Source organism: Bubalus kerabau, chromosome 6 (assembly GCF_029407905.1).
Source record: "Bubalus kerabau isolate K-KA32 ecotype Philippines breed swamp buffalo chromosome 6, PCC_UOA_SB_1v2, whole genome shotgun sequence".
NCBI lineage: Eukaryota > Metazoa > Chordata > Mammalia > Artiodactyla > Bovidae > Bubalus > Bubalus kerabau.
In genome coordinates, this window is record NC_073629.1 from 7,570,965 (window position 1) to 7,585,412 (window position 14,448).

General features: G+C 48.8%; 1 protein-coding gene across 24 annotated transcripts in view; it reads right to left on the minus strand.

Moving 5' to 3' along the window:
- LOC129656594 (carboxyl-terminal PDZ ligand of neuronal nitric oxide synthase protein-like) overlaps nucleotides 1-14,448 on the minus strand; it is a 358,204-nt gene that overhangs the window by 21,039 nt on the left and 322,717 nt on the right. For all 24 annotated transcript variants that reach the window (XM_055587269.1, XM_055587261.1, XM_055587260.1 and 21 more), the window contains 2 exons: nucleotides 8,874-9,040; nucleotides 6,901-7,080 (listed from right to left, as the gene is read on the minus strand). In XM_055587269.1, the coding sequence (XP_055443244.1) occupies nucleotides 6,901-7,080; nucleotides 8,874-9,040 (347 nt within the window). The remainder of the gene's footprint in view (nucleotides 1-6,900; nucleotides 7,081-8,873; nucleotides 9,041-14,448) is intronic.

Genomic DNA, 14,448 nt, shown 5'->3' on the forward strand with positions numbered 1-14,448 from the left:
CTGTGGCGGGTGTCAGCTTCCCGCTCTGACCTTCCGCTCCCTTTTTATTTCCGGAGGCCTCTGGGAGCATGCCTCGTACCTGGCGGAGGTCAAACAGCTGCTGACTGACTAACCACAGGGCTTTGTCCAGCAGCCCCGGCAGGCGGCTGTCAGCCTGAGGTGACAGCTTCCAGGGCCGCCCTCTCTGGGGAGAGGGGGCCCCTGGCCCTCTCAGCGTCCCCGGTAGAGCACCGGCAATGGCACCCTGAGTGCTCGGGGCCCAGGGCGCCTCTCTGCTCCCGGTGTGCAGCCTGGGTGTGGGGACACAACCCAGGGGGAGGAGACGTGGGGATTCTCTCAGGACTGTGGCTTGACGACACTAACTCACACAACAATGACAACAACGTGTGACTTTTGTGCTGAGCAGCGGATAGAAGGGCCTCTGGGAGGTTTCTGAAGGTCCCTGAATATGGGGAGCTCATGAATTTGGTGGTTAAGACCAAAGCAGCCTGTACGAAAGAGGGTTTTCTTGAACCAAAAACACAGTGTGGATAAAGACACAGAGTCAGGAGGACCAGGCTGGGACAGGTAGAGCCAAGAGCGGAGGAGAGAGAAGGAAGGAATTGGAAGAGTCGATTCTCTGACTCAGACAACAAATGCTCTGGGCTTCTGAAGAGCCATCTGCTCCAAAGAGATTCACATTCTGTCAGGGAGTAACAGGTCATGTTCACCCCACGGTCTGGCCGAGCATGGCCCAGAGTCCTGCCAGGGCGGTGTCTGCCCTGCCGGCAGCCAGCCCTCAGAGATCGCACTTTCGGATGCAGTGGCTGCTTCCTTCCCCCAGCTCCTCACCCCGGTGCAGATTTGAGGACCTGACCTTGCAGTTGTTGGCTCTGCTTCTAAGTGGAGCCACTAATGAGATTAACTGCCATTTTCCATTAGCGGCTCCTGAGGTTAGGCCTATCGTTCCCCAGGGGGAGGATGCCTAAGGAATCTAAAGTGAATCTGTCCTTCACCAGGCACTGCTAAGGACAAGACTGATCTTCCAGTCCAGACATCAGCCTCAAATAAACTAAGGAGAGATCTAGAGAGGGGCAAGAACATGGAAAGCAGTGGCAATAATATTTTAATCCAGTATCAGATGGTAGATGGCTATTAAGCCTCTGTCTTCCTTGCAAAAATGAGGCATGGAGACAGTTCACCGAAAGAGTCCCCCCAAATCCTGCTGGTTCTGAGAATCAGGACAATTGCTGTGGGAACCTCATTCCTACAAGTGCCCCCAAAGGAAACCATAACCTTCCATCTGCCAGTAAATGTAATTTATTCCAACTAAGAGCATCACTGAGAGGAATGTACTGGGCAGACAGAATTGCTAATTATCCATTTTCTATTTTCTTCAGAGCAAAACAGAAACACGAGGCATAAACGTGGAGCAAAACTTTCCAAGCATGTAAACAGAAACAGTGGGGAATCTCACCTACCAATAACTGACATCTACAGAGGGCTCCCTGCACACAAAGGCTACAAACTCAGGTGCCCAAACCCCACGTCTGAACCTGCCCACAGAAGAGGCCATTTGAGAGCACTGGACCAGGAGCTGAAAGCTCGAATCTGTTGGTTACTCCCTATTCAACTGAAGGTAATACACTTCTACCTGTGCCTCACTGTCTCCATTTTTCAACTGAGAGGCTTGGCCAGAGGCTTGGCCAGTCTATGAGTCCATATCAGGTGAATGGAATAGTCAGTACCAGGGGCCAGTGGTTAAAGGCTCCATGAAGAACACTCCTAGATTTCCTCTGGGAAGTCAGAGAATTTGGACAGGGGACAAAAGAGGAATTCCCTCCTGCAGAAACCAGGGGGAAAAAAAAAAACCCACCAAAATCTGGAAGTTTCTTTTGCACGTAACCATTCCAGCAGGGGAGTTACCATTAGTACATAAAAGACAACCCTTGAATCAAATCTTTCATCACAAATCCACAGGCACTCAGTACTATGAGAAAAAGTTGTGTTTGAGCGTTCCTTGTATTAGTCTAAACAAGAACTTTAGCTTTGCAAACGCAGACTTATAACATTTCAGGTGTTTTGAAACCCTGGGAATTCGAAAGCACACGCTGCTGCTGCTGCCTAAACCCGGCGCTAAGGAGCCCTTCTGTTCCTGCAGCCGTCCAAATGGGCAGCAGGCATAAGGCTCAGGCCTCTCACTGAAGCAGTCTGTACACCAGGAGTACGAAACCCAGGCCAAGCTGGGACAAAACGGCCTGAACTTCCTCTAAATTTGAGGCAATTTAACACTCCTTGTGTTTCGCATATGTGGGTCTGGCCACGAAGCACTGAAATGAAGCAGCATTATTTTCAGCCTTGGCTTGGGCAGTCAGCTACAGCTGTGTGCTTGCCTCTCCCACTGTACAACAGGAGCAGATACCACCTCCCCCTCCCTCCCAGATGGGATGTATTTGTATTCAGCACGCTCTTCTTTTAAAACCTCAAACACCTTTTGCCAAGGAAGGCTATGTTAATTTCTGAAAAGGCAGAAGACAGTTTTGCCTTTCCAGAGTCACGTGGTCTTTGGCAATGACTATTCTGGGCTTCCCAGGTGGCGCTAGTGGTAAAGAATCCACCTGCCAAGGGATGGATCCCCTGGAGGAGAGCATGGCAGCCCACTCAGGTATTCTTGCCTAGAGAATCCCATGGACAGAGGAGCCTGGTGGGCTACAGTCCACAGGGTTGCAGAGAGTCAGACCAGACTGAGATGACTTAGCATGCACGCATTCTGGTCACAGACTAAATCGGGGGGAAGGCCACGCCTGGAGTCAGGGTCCAGTTCTGCATTTTGGCCATAGCAGTACAAGTGTAAGTTCAACCCTGTGCCCTCCAGCTCTGTGCCACTTCCCCAGACTCAGACAGCCACCCACAACCCACCCAGCAACACCAGACCACTGCCCACTGGCCCTCCAGCCTACTTGCCTGGACTCCAGCTCCTCCGTGAGAAGTGGGGGCAGGGCCAGGCTGGAGTTAGGGAGCAGCAGGCACATGGAAATGGCAGTGGAGAGAACCAGAGCAGTTTGCCCCCCACACACACGGGGCACACAAGCGGAGGCAGGCGGCTCTGTCTCTGCATGCACAAGGCAGGGGCCTGGGCAGTGCACCCAGGGTGCTGGGAACTGGAGAAGCCACGAGCAGAGGCTACATCTAGGGCCTGGCGGGGGTTGGCGGGAGGGGGGTGGGGAGCTGCAGAGGGTTTTCAGCGCTGTTCCTCTAACTACAGCATACACGATTGCAAAGCATTAAGTAACCGATTGCTTGTTTCAGAACAAGTGGCAGCAGGTAGAGAAGTCTTTCAATAGCAATACTGAGCTGCAGGACAACATTTTCCCCAGGAGCCAGGCTAGGAGTTGGAAAACTGTGAAGGGACCTGGCCTACTTAACCGCTGCCAGACAGCCACAGCGCCCAGATCAATTCTGGAGCTATGTGGGCCCAGCCTGTGGCCATGCGGGTGCCAGCTACAACCCAGCTTTGGTTCAAGGCTTGATTATACTTTGATTCGCACCCTTGAACTTCTTGTCCATCTAAAAGCAGGAAGCTAGTGCAGCCAGGCAAGCCTCATGCTGGGGTCAGGAAAGTGGTCCGAAGGGCTTGGGGTTCACTATTTATGCACTGAGATCTACTCTGGAAATGCTTAAGAGTCAGCTGAGCGACACCTTTGCCCATGTACCTTGAAGGCCAAGGCAGGGCCTTTCTAGACCAGCTTTGAACCAATTTAGGGAGAGGTCTTGAGGTCTGAGACCAAATCAGAACACTGTGAAGGAGATTTAAGCCTGGTCCCAGTGATAACAGTAGAACCAGACTGATCTTCGAGAAAAAATGGGGAGAGTGCATAAATCATGCAACAAGGGACCCGGAGAGTACACCTGTTAGCAAGAAACTGTCTTTATCCTTAGCTCTTCTCAGGAGTCACACAGGAGGACTTGGATACTCCCAGAACAAAGGAAAATGTGTTCCCACCTGAAATGCTGAGGTCACAGTACTACCCATTGGAATTTCGGGGACTGCTGGCAGTTTTACAAAGACAGGCAGAAACCTTGCGGTCTGATGGCAATAGTCTGACAACACAAGAAAAAGCTGACCTCATGCCGGACACTGTGCAGAGAAACCAAGTAAGCCAGACTTGATGTATTTTAAAAGCAGGAAAGATGTTAAGAAGACCTATTTATTAATTCACCTATATATAAGATGTTAAGAAGACCTATTTATTAATCCACCTATATATATATATATCTTACATCATTGTTTACACCCAAATATTTGGATACTAATAAAAAAGCCCTTGGATCAAATGCTACAAAGAGAGTAAGAGAGGAATATGCAGAGAAACCTGTAACTGAAGGCTGGTTTAGGACTGAATCGGTTTGGAGGACAAGAGGAGCTGAAAGCCAGCTGCAAGGTATGACATGTCAGCTGTATTCCCAGGCAGCAAATGAAGAAGCAAACCACAGAGCCTGCCTATAAGGACGGCAGAGAGGGCAAGACAACGCTCTGTGAGGACCTCAAGGTGCTGTCTGACCCCAACATTTCAGAAGGCTATGGCCCTACCCAAAGTCATTTTACCCACGGGAGATACTGATGTGCTCCGGTGGCCTTTCAGCCATGTCACAGACTGAACAGATTCAACCAGGGCACTGCCAACTATAATCCACAGATTCCAAGTGTGGGAGTGGCTGAACTGGGAGAGGCTCATCAGGTGAACTGCGAGCACTGCTCTTCCCCTCTCCTAGCTTCACTGTCTTCTACAACACAGGCAGTTAAAACAGGGCCAGGAGAGCGATGTCTCCTCGAGACAGATGCTTGATTCTGGGCCAGAGAACCACTCTGAGGGTTTTATCCTGACTGGGAGAATGACCTACGATAAATTACAGGTCCTGAGGCTTTGCGGACCGTGCATCCTTCGACTACCGCAACGCTCTTCTTGTCGTGCAGATTATACGTTTGCAAATAGTTTTTCTTCAGTATTTAGCAGTGACTTCAAATTCAAATGCCTCCCTGATAATATTCATCATGAATATGCATCAAGCTCATTCTTAGATAAATACTAATTACTTGGTAATTGATAGGCTGAAAGAGGAAAATATCGTGGGTTGGAGGATGGATGTGGGCTGCCGAATGGCCCTGTACTGGAGCATTCCGGCTTTGTGCTCCTGTCAGCCATCACACCCGCCACATCATTAATTACAGGAGATGAATACAATTATTTGACAAAAGGCAGTGATTTTTCCCTCAAATATCAGAAGCCATAAATGACATCCCTCCTCTTTGTTGCTGTTCTGGGAATACCTGTAGATCCTCCCCGTATCAGCACATATCCTTTTGGATCATGGTCAGTATTTTTAAAAAGGTTCAAATCACTTGGGAGCAGTGCCCCGCTGATTTTATTCTCTTGAAACCCAGTTGCAAAAGGCACCCACAAGGCTGGGCCTCTAGCCCAGGTCAATGTGAGACTGCTATAAGAAGGTCTTTTCAAGACTCAAGTCATTGCATCACTTTGGTTAGGCTGCTGGATACTTCCTCAAGGCGTTTGTGTTGGGAAGGACAGTTCTGCCTGTGTGATTCACTCCACCTGGGGGTCATGAGAAGAGTAGGAGAAGAAATGACAAGGATCAATAACAGCTCTCTAGAGAAGGCTTATTATTCTCATTCCAGAATGCAGAAGACCTCAGAGGCCAGCCTGATTGAGCAGATGTAGAATGCCAATGCCAAGAGCTGCCTTTCCAGATCTTTCACCAACTCTCCAAACCCTGAAGTCCCCGCTCCTCACTATTTTCATCTACCCATTAGGTCCTGACCCCATCTGACTCTTACCTTAGGAGTCAGCCTTTGAATGGTACCAATGATGCATCCACCAACCCCTGATTGCCCAGAGAGAAGATGAAGCTCAGACTCACAAGTTCCAAGGAAGATGTGGACGACCATGCCCTTCACAGAAAGTAAGCAGAAGGGATCCCTGCTAAAAGCAGCAGGGAAATCAGCTCACCCCTCCTTTATAAAGCAACAGCAGCCCAATGAATCCTTAAGGCTCAAACAGTGCTTGATTCCTGAAAGCTAAGCTAGTTCTTCCCATTACGGCTCAAATACCTAAGTTCCTGAAAGGAAACGTACAAGAGAAGGAGAAGACGGTAGCAGAGGATGAGCTGGTGAGAAAGCATCACTGACTCAATGGACATGAATGTGAGCAAATTCAGGGAGATGGTGGAGGACAGAAGAGCCCAGCGTGCTATAGTCCATGGGGCTGCAGAGAGCTGGACAGGACTTAGCAACTGAACAACAGCAAGTTCCTGGAAGTTAAATCCCAGTATAATCAAGGCCAGCATGGTATCAAGTCCTGCCTGGGAAATCTTTACATAAATAGAGAAATCCTGCCTGGAATGAGTAGATGACCAAAGGAGGTATGGAAACCTCTATGGACAAGGTTTCCAGGATGGTAGACTCTGCAGGGGCATTTGGCACAAATTCATATTTTAATTCCTTTAAGAGTGGTATCACAAAGTCACACCTATCCTCACATCTGTTCTGAATCCAGAAGCATCCCTTCTCACCCACACACCAGGAAAAGAAGGCAGGAAAGGAAGGGTGAAATTATGTTCCTTAGTCAGTTCAAGTCATGACCCAACAACATCCAGCCAAGCCAGCCAAGCCCAACTCAGAGTGGGGGATACATGGGAAACCAAAATGTTTTTTCCCATTTCATCTGCATCCCCCCTTTCTCCTCTCCCCACCTCCCCACTTCCCCGACAAGCAATGATCCAACAGCATGAGCCATCCCTTATAGCTCCCTAGGTTTTAAAACCTGCCCTGTGCCCCTCGCTAGGGAAGGTGCGTCAAGCCCATGAGAGTGGAGCCTGCGAAGAAGGGAGGAGGCTGAGGAGAACCTGGGCCACAGCCACTTGCGTCTGCTGCTGCTGCTGCTGGAGGAGCTGCTGGAGAAGCTGCATCTGGTGGTGGGTGGACAGTGGTGTGCCCGCGCCCAAGTCCGGGGGCTTTGAGGAAGAAGAGGGAAGGAGCATCCTGGGTGAAGCTGTCAGCATGGGCTCCTGGGGGTGGGGCGAGACCTGGAAGAGAGGAGAAGACAGGGTGTGAGCCTGGGCACGTGCCTCCTTTAGACAACTTACTCTGTCTTCAATATACACAGTATGTCTAATACGAGGCTGGGGTGAAATGGCCCACTTATAACCAAGAGCTGGAAATGCTGTGTCTTCAATGGAAATGTGGACAGGACACCCCCACCCCCAACCACCCCCAGAGGAGATGATCTGATGGCCTGGGCTAGGACCACAGAGTCAGAAAACCCTATTTGTATAGCTGAGTTCCTCATGCGATATGATGAGAGCCCAGGCAGCTGATCCTGTTCCATTTCTTGCCCATGGCTTCCAATTCTACCACACTGTTGAGTTACCTGAGGTTCTGGTCTTGGATCTATTGCTATGAAAGACAGCTACCTACACCTTGCTATGAGGCAGCTTCCACCTTCACTCTGCTGTGTCCTCAGAGCTCTCTCCTCTCGGGTCTGCAGGGTCTCCCGAGTTGACCACTGGAGGAAGAGGCCATGAGGGAAGTGCTCCAACCCGGCACAACCTCCTCACAATGGGAGCTCCAGAGAAGAAAGTCTGGACACACACCGAACGTGGGCTGGGGAGATCCTCTCTCCGAAAGGGGAAAGCAGCTTCCATTCCCTTCCCTCCCGTCTCCCTCCTAATAGCTGGACACTGTCACTAGGCAGCTTCTGTGAGCCAGAGAATTCCACTGCAGCAGCTCTGCCTCTGGCCCTTCTTTAGGTGTGCGAGAGGAAGCGCCGGGGACAGAGGGCTTCTGCCGCGTGCAGAGTGCAAACTGGGCACCACAGAAAATATCAGGCAGACAATACGGAACAATACCGCCCCTCAAACTAGACAGGTCTCACCTTCCGATGAACTAGCCTAATGACCTCCTCTTGGGAAAAGCTGTTACATGGTGAGGAAAGAGAGCACTCAGGTTACAGGGGACTGGCAGGGAGTCTAAGGCAATGGCAATCTGTCAGAATTTTCCTTCTGTGAGTGTGTGTCAGGGGCTGTGTGTGGGGGGGGGGGGCCGTGTGTGTGTGGCGGGGGCCTGTGTGTGTGTTTCAGGGGCCATGTGTGTGTGTCAGGAGCTGTGTGTGTGTGTGTGTGTGTGTGTGTTTCAGGGGCTGTGTGTATGTTTCAGGGGGCCATGTGTCGGGGGGTGGGTAGGGGCAGTGTGTAGGGGCAGGGGCCAGGAGTGTTGGTTTTGTCTTCAGGTTGGAAGTTCTCAGTTTCACCTGGATCATATCAGAAACCCCTTGAGGGCATCCGTCATCTCACCCATAAAAATAGGAGGTTGACATGGAGGATGCCTAAGGTGGTCTTGCAGTTTCCAAGCCTCCAATGGGCCAATTTCCAGCCTCCCCAGGAGCATCAAAGGCACACGATCCTAGCCACAGGCAGAGACAGCCCAAACTCACCCTGCTCCTTCAGCTAAGCCCCAGGGGATCGCACTGTGTTGTGCAAGGATTAGCCACGTGCACAGGTATTGTGCCCCGATGAGGTGCTATCAAAGCTGGGGCTTCCAGTCAGAAGAAGGGAATTGAGTACTGATGGACCCTTGAGGGTAATGCACGTCAGGAATGAGCTCTGTGAAATCCTGACATACAGCCGCGCCTAGCATCAATTCACAAGGACTGAATCTCCAGATTCAGTCTGAAAGGAAGTAACACATGCTCCGGAGCCACCACTGTGCTGGCAGAGGCTAAGAGGTGACGGACGGGGGCTGGGGCCGTGACACAGGCCACTCTGGGAGGTGACATGCACATAGATGTGCAGATCACCTGGGTGGGCTGCCTCCTGCCTACCTTGGGGTCTGTGTGGGAGCCTCCTTCCTTCCCTACAGCATCAAGGTCGGTCACACCTCGGCTGAATTCCAGGGCATCGTTCCCTGGGAGTGGGACCTCTACCGCATCGATGTCCGTCTCCTCTGCGGTGGCCGTGGAGGTCCTCTCGGCTCCGGTGAGCTGGCGACCTATAGGGACAACAGAGAGGGTGCGAAGGGAAGGGTCACACCAAGAACAACATCCTCCTGCCCAACACTTCAGTTTCCAATCACGTCACGCTTCGGGACACCATTGGCTCAGTAACATTTTCATGTATCTTTTCAACTCAAGTCTATTAAATGTCCTGGAGAGGGCAATGGCAACCCACTCCAGTACTCTTGCCTGGAAACTCCCATGGACGGAGGAGCCTGGTGGGCCGCAGTCCATGGGGTCGCTGGGAGTCGGACATGACTGAGCAACTTCACTTTCATGCATTGGAGAAGGAAATGGCAACCCATTCGAGTGTTCTTGCCTGGAGAATCCCAGGGACGGGCGAGCCTGGTGGGCTGCCATCTATGGGGTCGCACAGAGTTGGACACGACTGAAGCGACTTAGCACCAGCAGCAGCAGCCATTAAATGTCCAATCCAATAAGACGTTCTGATTTTAATATCTTCTCAAAGTTCAGAAACAAAGACATTTCCTCAAGACTGGACATGACTGCTTTGTCAGGCTGGCATGATGTTTTCACTGATAGGGTGTGAGGAACCTGCAAGAAAGGGATGACAGCCACCTCGACCTCATTCAAACTCAGAAGTGGAAACAGTAGGGCAAAAAGTATTCTTTCAGTCGTGTCTGATTCTTTGCAACCCCGTGGACTGTACCCCACCAGATTCCTCTGTCCATGGGATTTCCCAGACAAGAATACTGGAGTGGGTTGCCACTTTCTACTCCAGGGGATCTTCCTGATTCAGGGATTGAACTGGTGTTTCTTACATTAGCAGGCAGATTCTTTACCACTGAGCCACCAGGGAAGCCCCCAAAGGTTTTAGCAGGAAAAAAATTACATAAATAGATAGGTGTAATTTTCAGTTCAGTCACTCAGTCGTGTCGAACTCTTTGCAAACCCATGGACTGCAGCACACCAGGCTTCCCTGTCCATTACCAATTCCTGGAGCTTACTCAAACTTATGTCCAAGTCAGTGATGCCATCCAACAATCTCATCCTCTGTTGTCTCCTTCTCCTGCCTTCAATCTTTCCCAGCATTAGGGTCTTTTCCAGCGAGTCAGTTCTTTGCATCAGGTGACCCAAGTATTGGAGTTTCAGCTTCAGCATCAGTCCTTCCAATGAATATTCAGGACTGATCTCCTTTAGGATAGACTGTTCAGATCTTCTTGCAGTCCAAGGGACTTTCAAGAGTCTTCTCCACCACCACAGTTTAAAAGCATCAATTCTTCAGCACTCAGCTTTGTTTATAGTCCAATTCTCACATCCATACATGACTACTGGAAAAATAGCTTTGACTAGACGGACCTTTGTTGGCAGAGTAATGTCTCTGCTTTTAAATATGCTGTCTAGGTTGATCATAGCTTTTCTTTCAAGGAGCATGCGTCTTTTAATTTCATAGCTGCAGTCACCATCTGCAGTGATTTTGGAGCCCCCCAAAATGAAGTCTGTCACTGTTTCCACTATTTCCCCATCTATTTGCCATGAAGTGATTGGACTGGATGCCATGATCTTAGTTTTCTGAATGTTGAGTTTTAAGCCAACTTTTTCACTCTCTTCTTTCACTTTCATCAAGAGGCTCTATAGTTCTTCACTTTTTGCTACAAGGGTGGTGTCATCTGCATAACTGAGGTTAATGATATTTCTCCCAGCAATCTTGATTCAGCTTGTGCTTCATCCAGCAATTTTGCATGATGTACTCTGCATATAAGTTAAATAAGCAGGGTGACAATATGCAGCCTTGACATACTCCTTTCCCGATTTGGAACCAGTCTGTTGTTCCATGTCCAGTTCTAACTGTTGCTTCCTGACCTGCATATAGGTTTCTCAGGAGGCAGGTCAGGTGGTCTGGTATTCCCATCTCTTGAAGAATTTTCCACAGTTTGTTGTGATCCACACAGTCAAAGGCTTTAGCATAGTCAATAAAGCAGAAGTAGATGTTTTTCTGGAACTCTCTTGCTTTTTCCATGATCCAATGGATGTTAGCAATTTGATCTCTAGTTCCTCTGCCTTTTCTAAATCCAGCTTGAACATCTGGAAGTTCTTGCTTCATGTAGTGTTGAAGCCTCACTTGGAGAATTTTGAGCATTACTTTGCTAGCATGTGAGATGAGTGCAACTGTGTGGTAGTTTGAACACTCTTTGGCATTGCCTTTCTTTGGGATTGGAATGAAAACTGACCTTTTCCAGTCCTGTGGCCACTGCTGAGTTTTCCAAATTTGCTGGCATATTGAGTGCAGCACTTTCACAGCATCTTCTTTTAGGATTTGAAATAGCTCAATTGGGATTCCATCACCTCCACTAGCTTTGTTCATACTGATGCTTCCTAAGGCCCACTTGACTTCACATTCCAGGATGCCAGGCTCCAGGTAAGTGATCACACCATTGTGGTTATCTGGGTCATTAAATCTTCTTTTGTATAGTTCTTCTGTGTATTCTTGCCACCTTTTCTTAGTATCTTCTGCTTTTGTTAGGTCCATACCATTTCTGTCTTTTATGGTGCCCATCTTTGCATGAAATGTTCCCTTGGTATCTCTAATTTCCTTGAAGAGATCTCTAGTCCTTCCCATTTTATTGTTTTCCTCTATTTCTTTGCACTGATCACTGAGGAAGGCTTTCTTATGTCTCCTTGCTATTCTTTGGAACTCTGCATTCAGATGGGTATGTCTTTCCTTTTCTCCTTTACCTTTAGTTTCTCGTCTTTCCTCAGCTATTTGTAAGGCCTCCTCAGGTACCATTTTGCCTTTTTGCATTTCTTTTTCTTGGTGATGGTCTTGATCACTGCCTCTGGTACACTGTCACAAACCTCCGTCCATGGTTCTTCAGGCACTCTATCAGATCTAATCCCTTGAATCTATTTCTCACTTATACTGTATAATTGTAAGGAATTTGATTTAGGTCAAATCTGAATGGTCTGGTGGTTTTCCCTACTTACTTCAATTTAAATCTGAATTTGTCAATAAGGAGTTCATGATCTGAGCCACAGTCAGCTCCTGGTCTTGTTTTTGCTGACTGTATAGAGCTTCTCCATCTTTGGCTGCCAAGAATATAATCAATCTGATTTCAGTGTTGACCATCTGGTGATGTCCATGTGTAGAGTCTTCTCTTGTGTTGTTGGAAGAGGGTGTTTGTTATGACCAGTGCATTTTCTTGGCAAAACTCTATTGGTCTTTGCCCTGCTTCATTCCAAGGCCAAATTTGCCTGTTATTCCAGGTGTTTCTTAACTTCCTACTTTTCCATTCCAGTCCCCTATAATGAAAAGGACATCTTTTTTGGGTGTTAGTTGTAGAAGGTCTTGCAGGTCTTCATAGAACTGTTCAACTCCAGCTTCTTCAGCGTTACTGGTTGGGGCATAGACTTGCATTACTGTGATATTGAATGGTTTGCCTTGGAAACTAACAGAGATCATTCTGTTGTTTTTGAGATTGCATCCAAGTACTGCATTTCAGACTCTTTTGTTGACTATGATGGCTACTCCATTTCTTCTAAGGGATTCCTGCCCACAGTAGTAGATATAATGGTCATCTGAGTTAAATTCACCCATTCCAGTCTATTTTAGTTTGCTGATTCCTAAAATGTTGATGTTCACTCTTGCCATCTCCTGTTCAACCACTTCCAATTTACCTTGATTCATGGACCTAACATTCTAGATTTAGGTATTATGCAATATTGCCCTTTATAGCATCGGACTTTACTTCCATCACCAGTCACATCTACAACTGGGTGTTACTTTTGCTTTGGCTCCATCTCTTGACTCTTTCTGGAGTTATTTCTCCACTGATCTCCAGTAGCATATTGGGCACCTATCAACCTGGGGAGTTTGTCTTTCAGTGTCCTATCTTTTTGCCTTTTCATACTGTTCATGGGGTTCTCTAGGCAAGAATACTGAAGTGGTTTGCCATTCCCTTCTGCAGTGGATCACGTTTTGTCAGAACTCTCCACCATGACCCATCTGTCTTGGGTGGCACTACAAGGCATGACTCATAGTTTCATTGAGTTAGACAGGCTGTTTTCCAGGTGATTAGTTTGGTTAGTTTTCTGTCTGCCCTCTGATGGTGAAGGATAAAAGGCTTATGGAAGCTTCCTGATGGGAAAGACTGACTGAGGGGGAAATTGGGTCTTGTTCTGATGGGTGGGGCCATGCTCAGTAAATCTTTAATCCAATTTTCTGTTGATGGGTGGGGCTGTGTTCCCTCTCTGTTGTTTGACCTGAGGCCAAACTATGGTGGAGGTAATGAAGATGATGGCAACCTCTTTCAAAAGGTCCCATGCACGCACTGCTGCACTCAGTGCCCCCGACCCTGCAGCAGGCCACTGCAGACCCACGCCTCCACCAGAGACTCCTGGACACTCAGGGGCATGTGTGGGTCAGTCTCTTGTGGGGTCACTGCTCCTTTCTCCTGGGTCCTGGTGTGTACAAGGTTTTGTTTGTGCCCTCCAAGAGTCTTTTCCCCAGTCCTGTGTAAGTTCTGGCGGCTCTATGGTGGGGTTAATGGCGACCTCCTTCAAGAGGGCTTATGCCATACCCAGGTCTGCTGCACCCAGAGCCCCTGCCCCTGCAGTAGGTCACTGCTGACCCATACCTCCACAGGAGATACTCAAACACAGTTCTGGCTCAGTCTCTGTGGGGTCTCTGGGTCTTGGTGCACACAAGCTTTGCTTGAGCCCTCCAAGTGTCTCTGACGGGCATGGGGTTTGATTGTAAAAGTGATTTTACCCCTCCTACTGTCTTGCTGGGGCTTCTCCTTTTCCTTGGACATGGGATATCTTTTTTTGGTGGGATCCAATGTTCTCCTGTCGATGGTTGTTCTGCAACAGGTTGTAATTTTGAGTTCTTGCAGGAGAAGATGAGTGCACATCCTTCTACTCTGCCATCTTGTTATTCTTGGCATATTTCTAGAAATTTATTTTGTATTGAAGCATGCATGCATACTAAGTTGCTTCAATTGTGTCCAACTCTGTGCAACCCCATGGGCTGAAGCCCACCAGGCTTCTCTGTCCATGGAATTCTCCAGGCAAGAACACTGGAGTGGTTAGCCATTTCCTTCTCCAGGGCACCTTCCAGACCCAGGGATTGAACCCAGGTTTCCTGCATTGCAGGTAGATTCTTTACCATTTGAATAACCTTGAATGGGGCATCCAGAGAGGTAGGGGTTTCCTCCACCACACTCCTATCGGGCTGTCAGGAAAGGGGTAAATCACCTCACTCCCTGGGCCCCAGTTCCTTCAACTCTACAAGGAGGCTGAGTTAGAATGGGTGGGAGGGTTACAGGCCTGTGGGGAGGGGTGTGGAAATAAGGAGATTTGAGGCCCCAGCCCACACAGTATCTGTCTCTAATCCTCAGACCCTGTCTCTGACCATCCTCCTTCAAGAACACAAGCTAGGGATGGG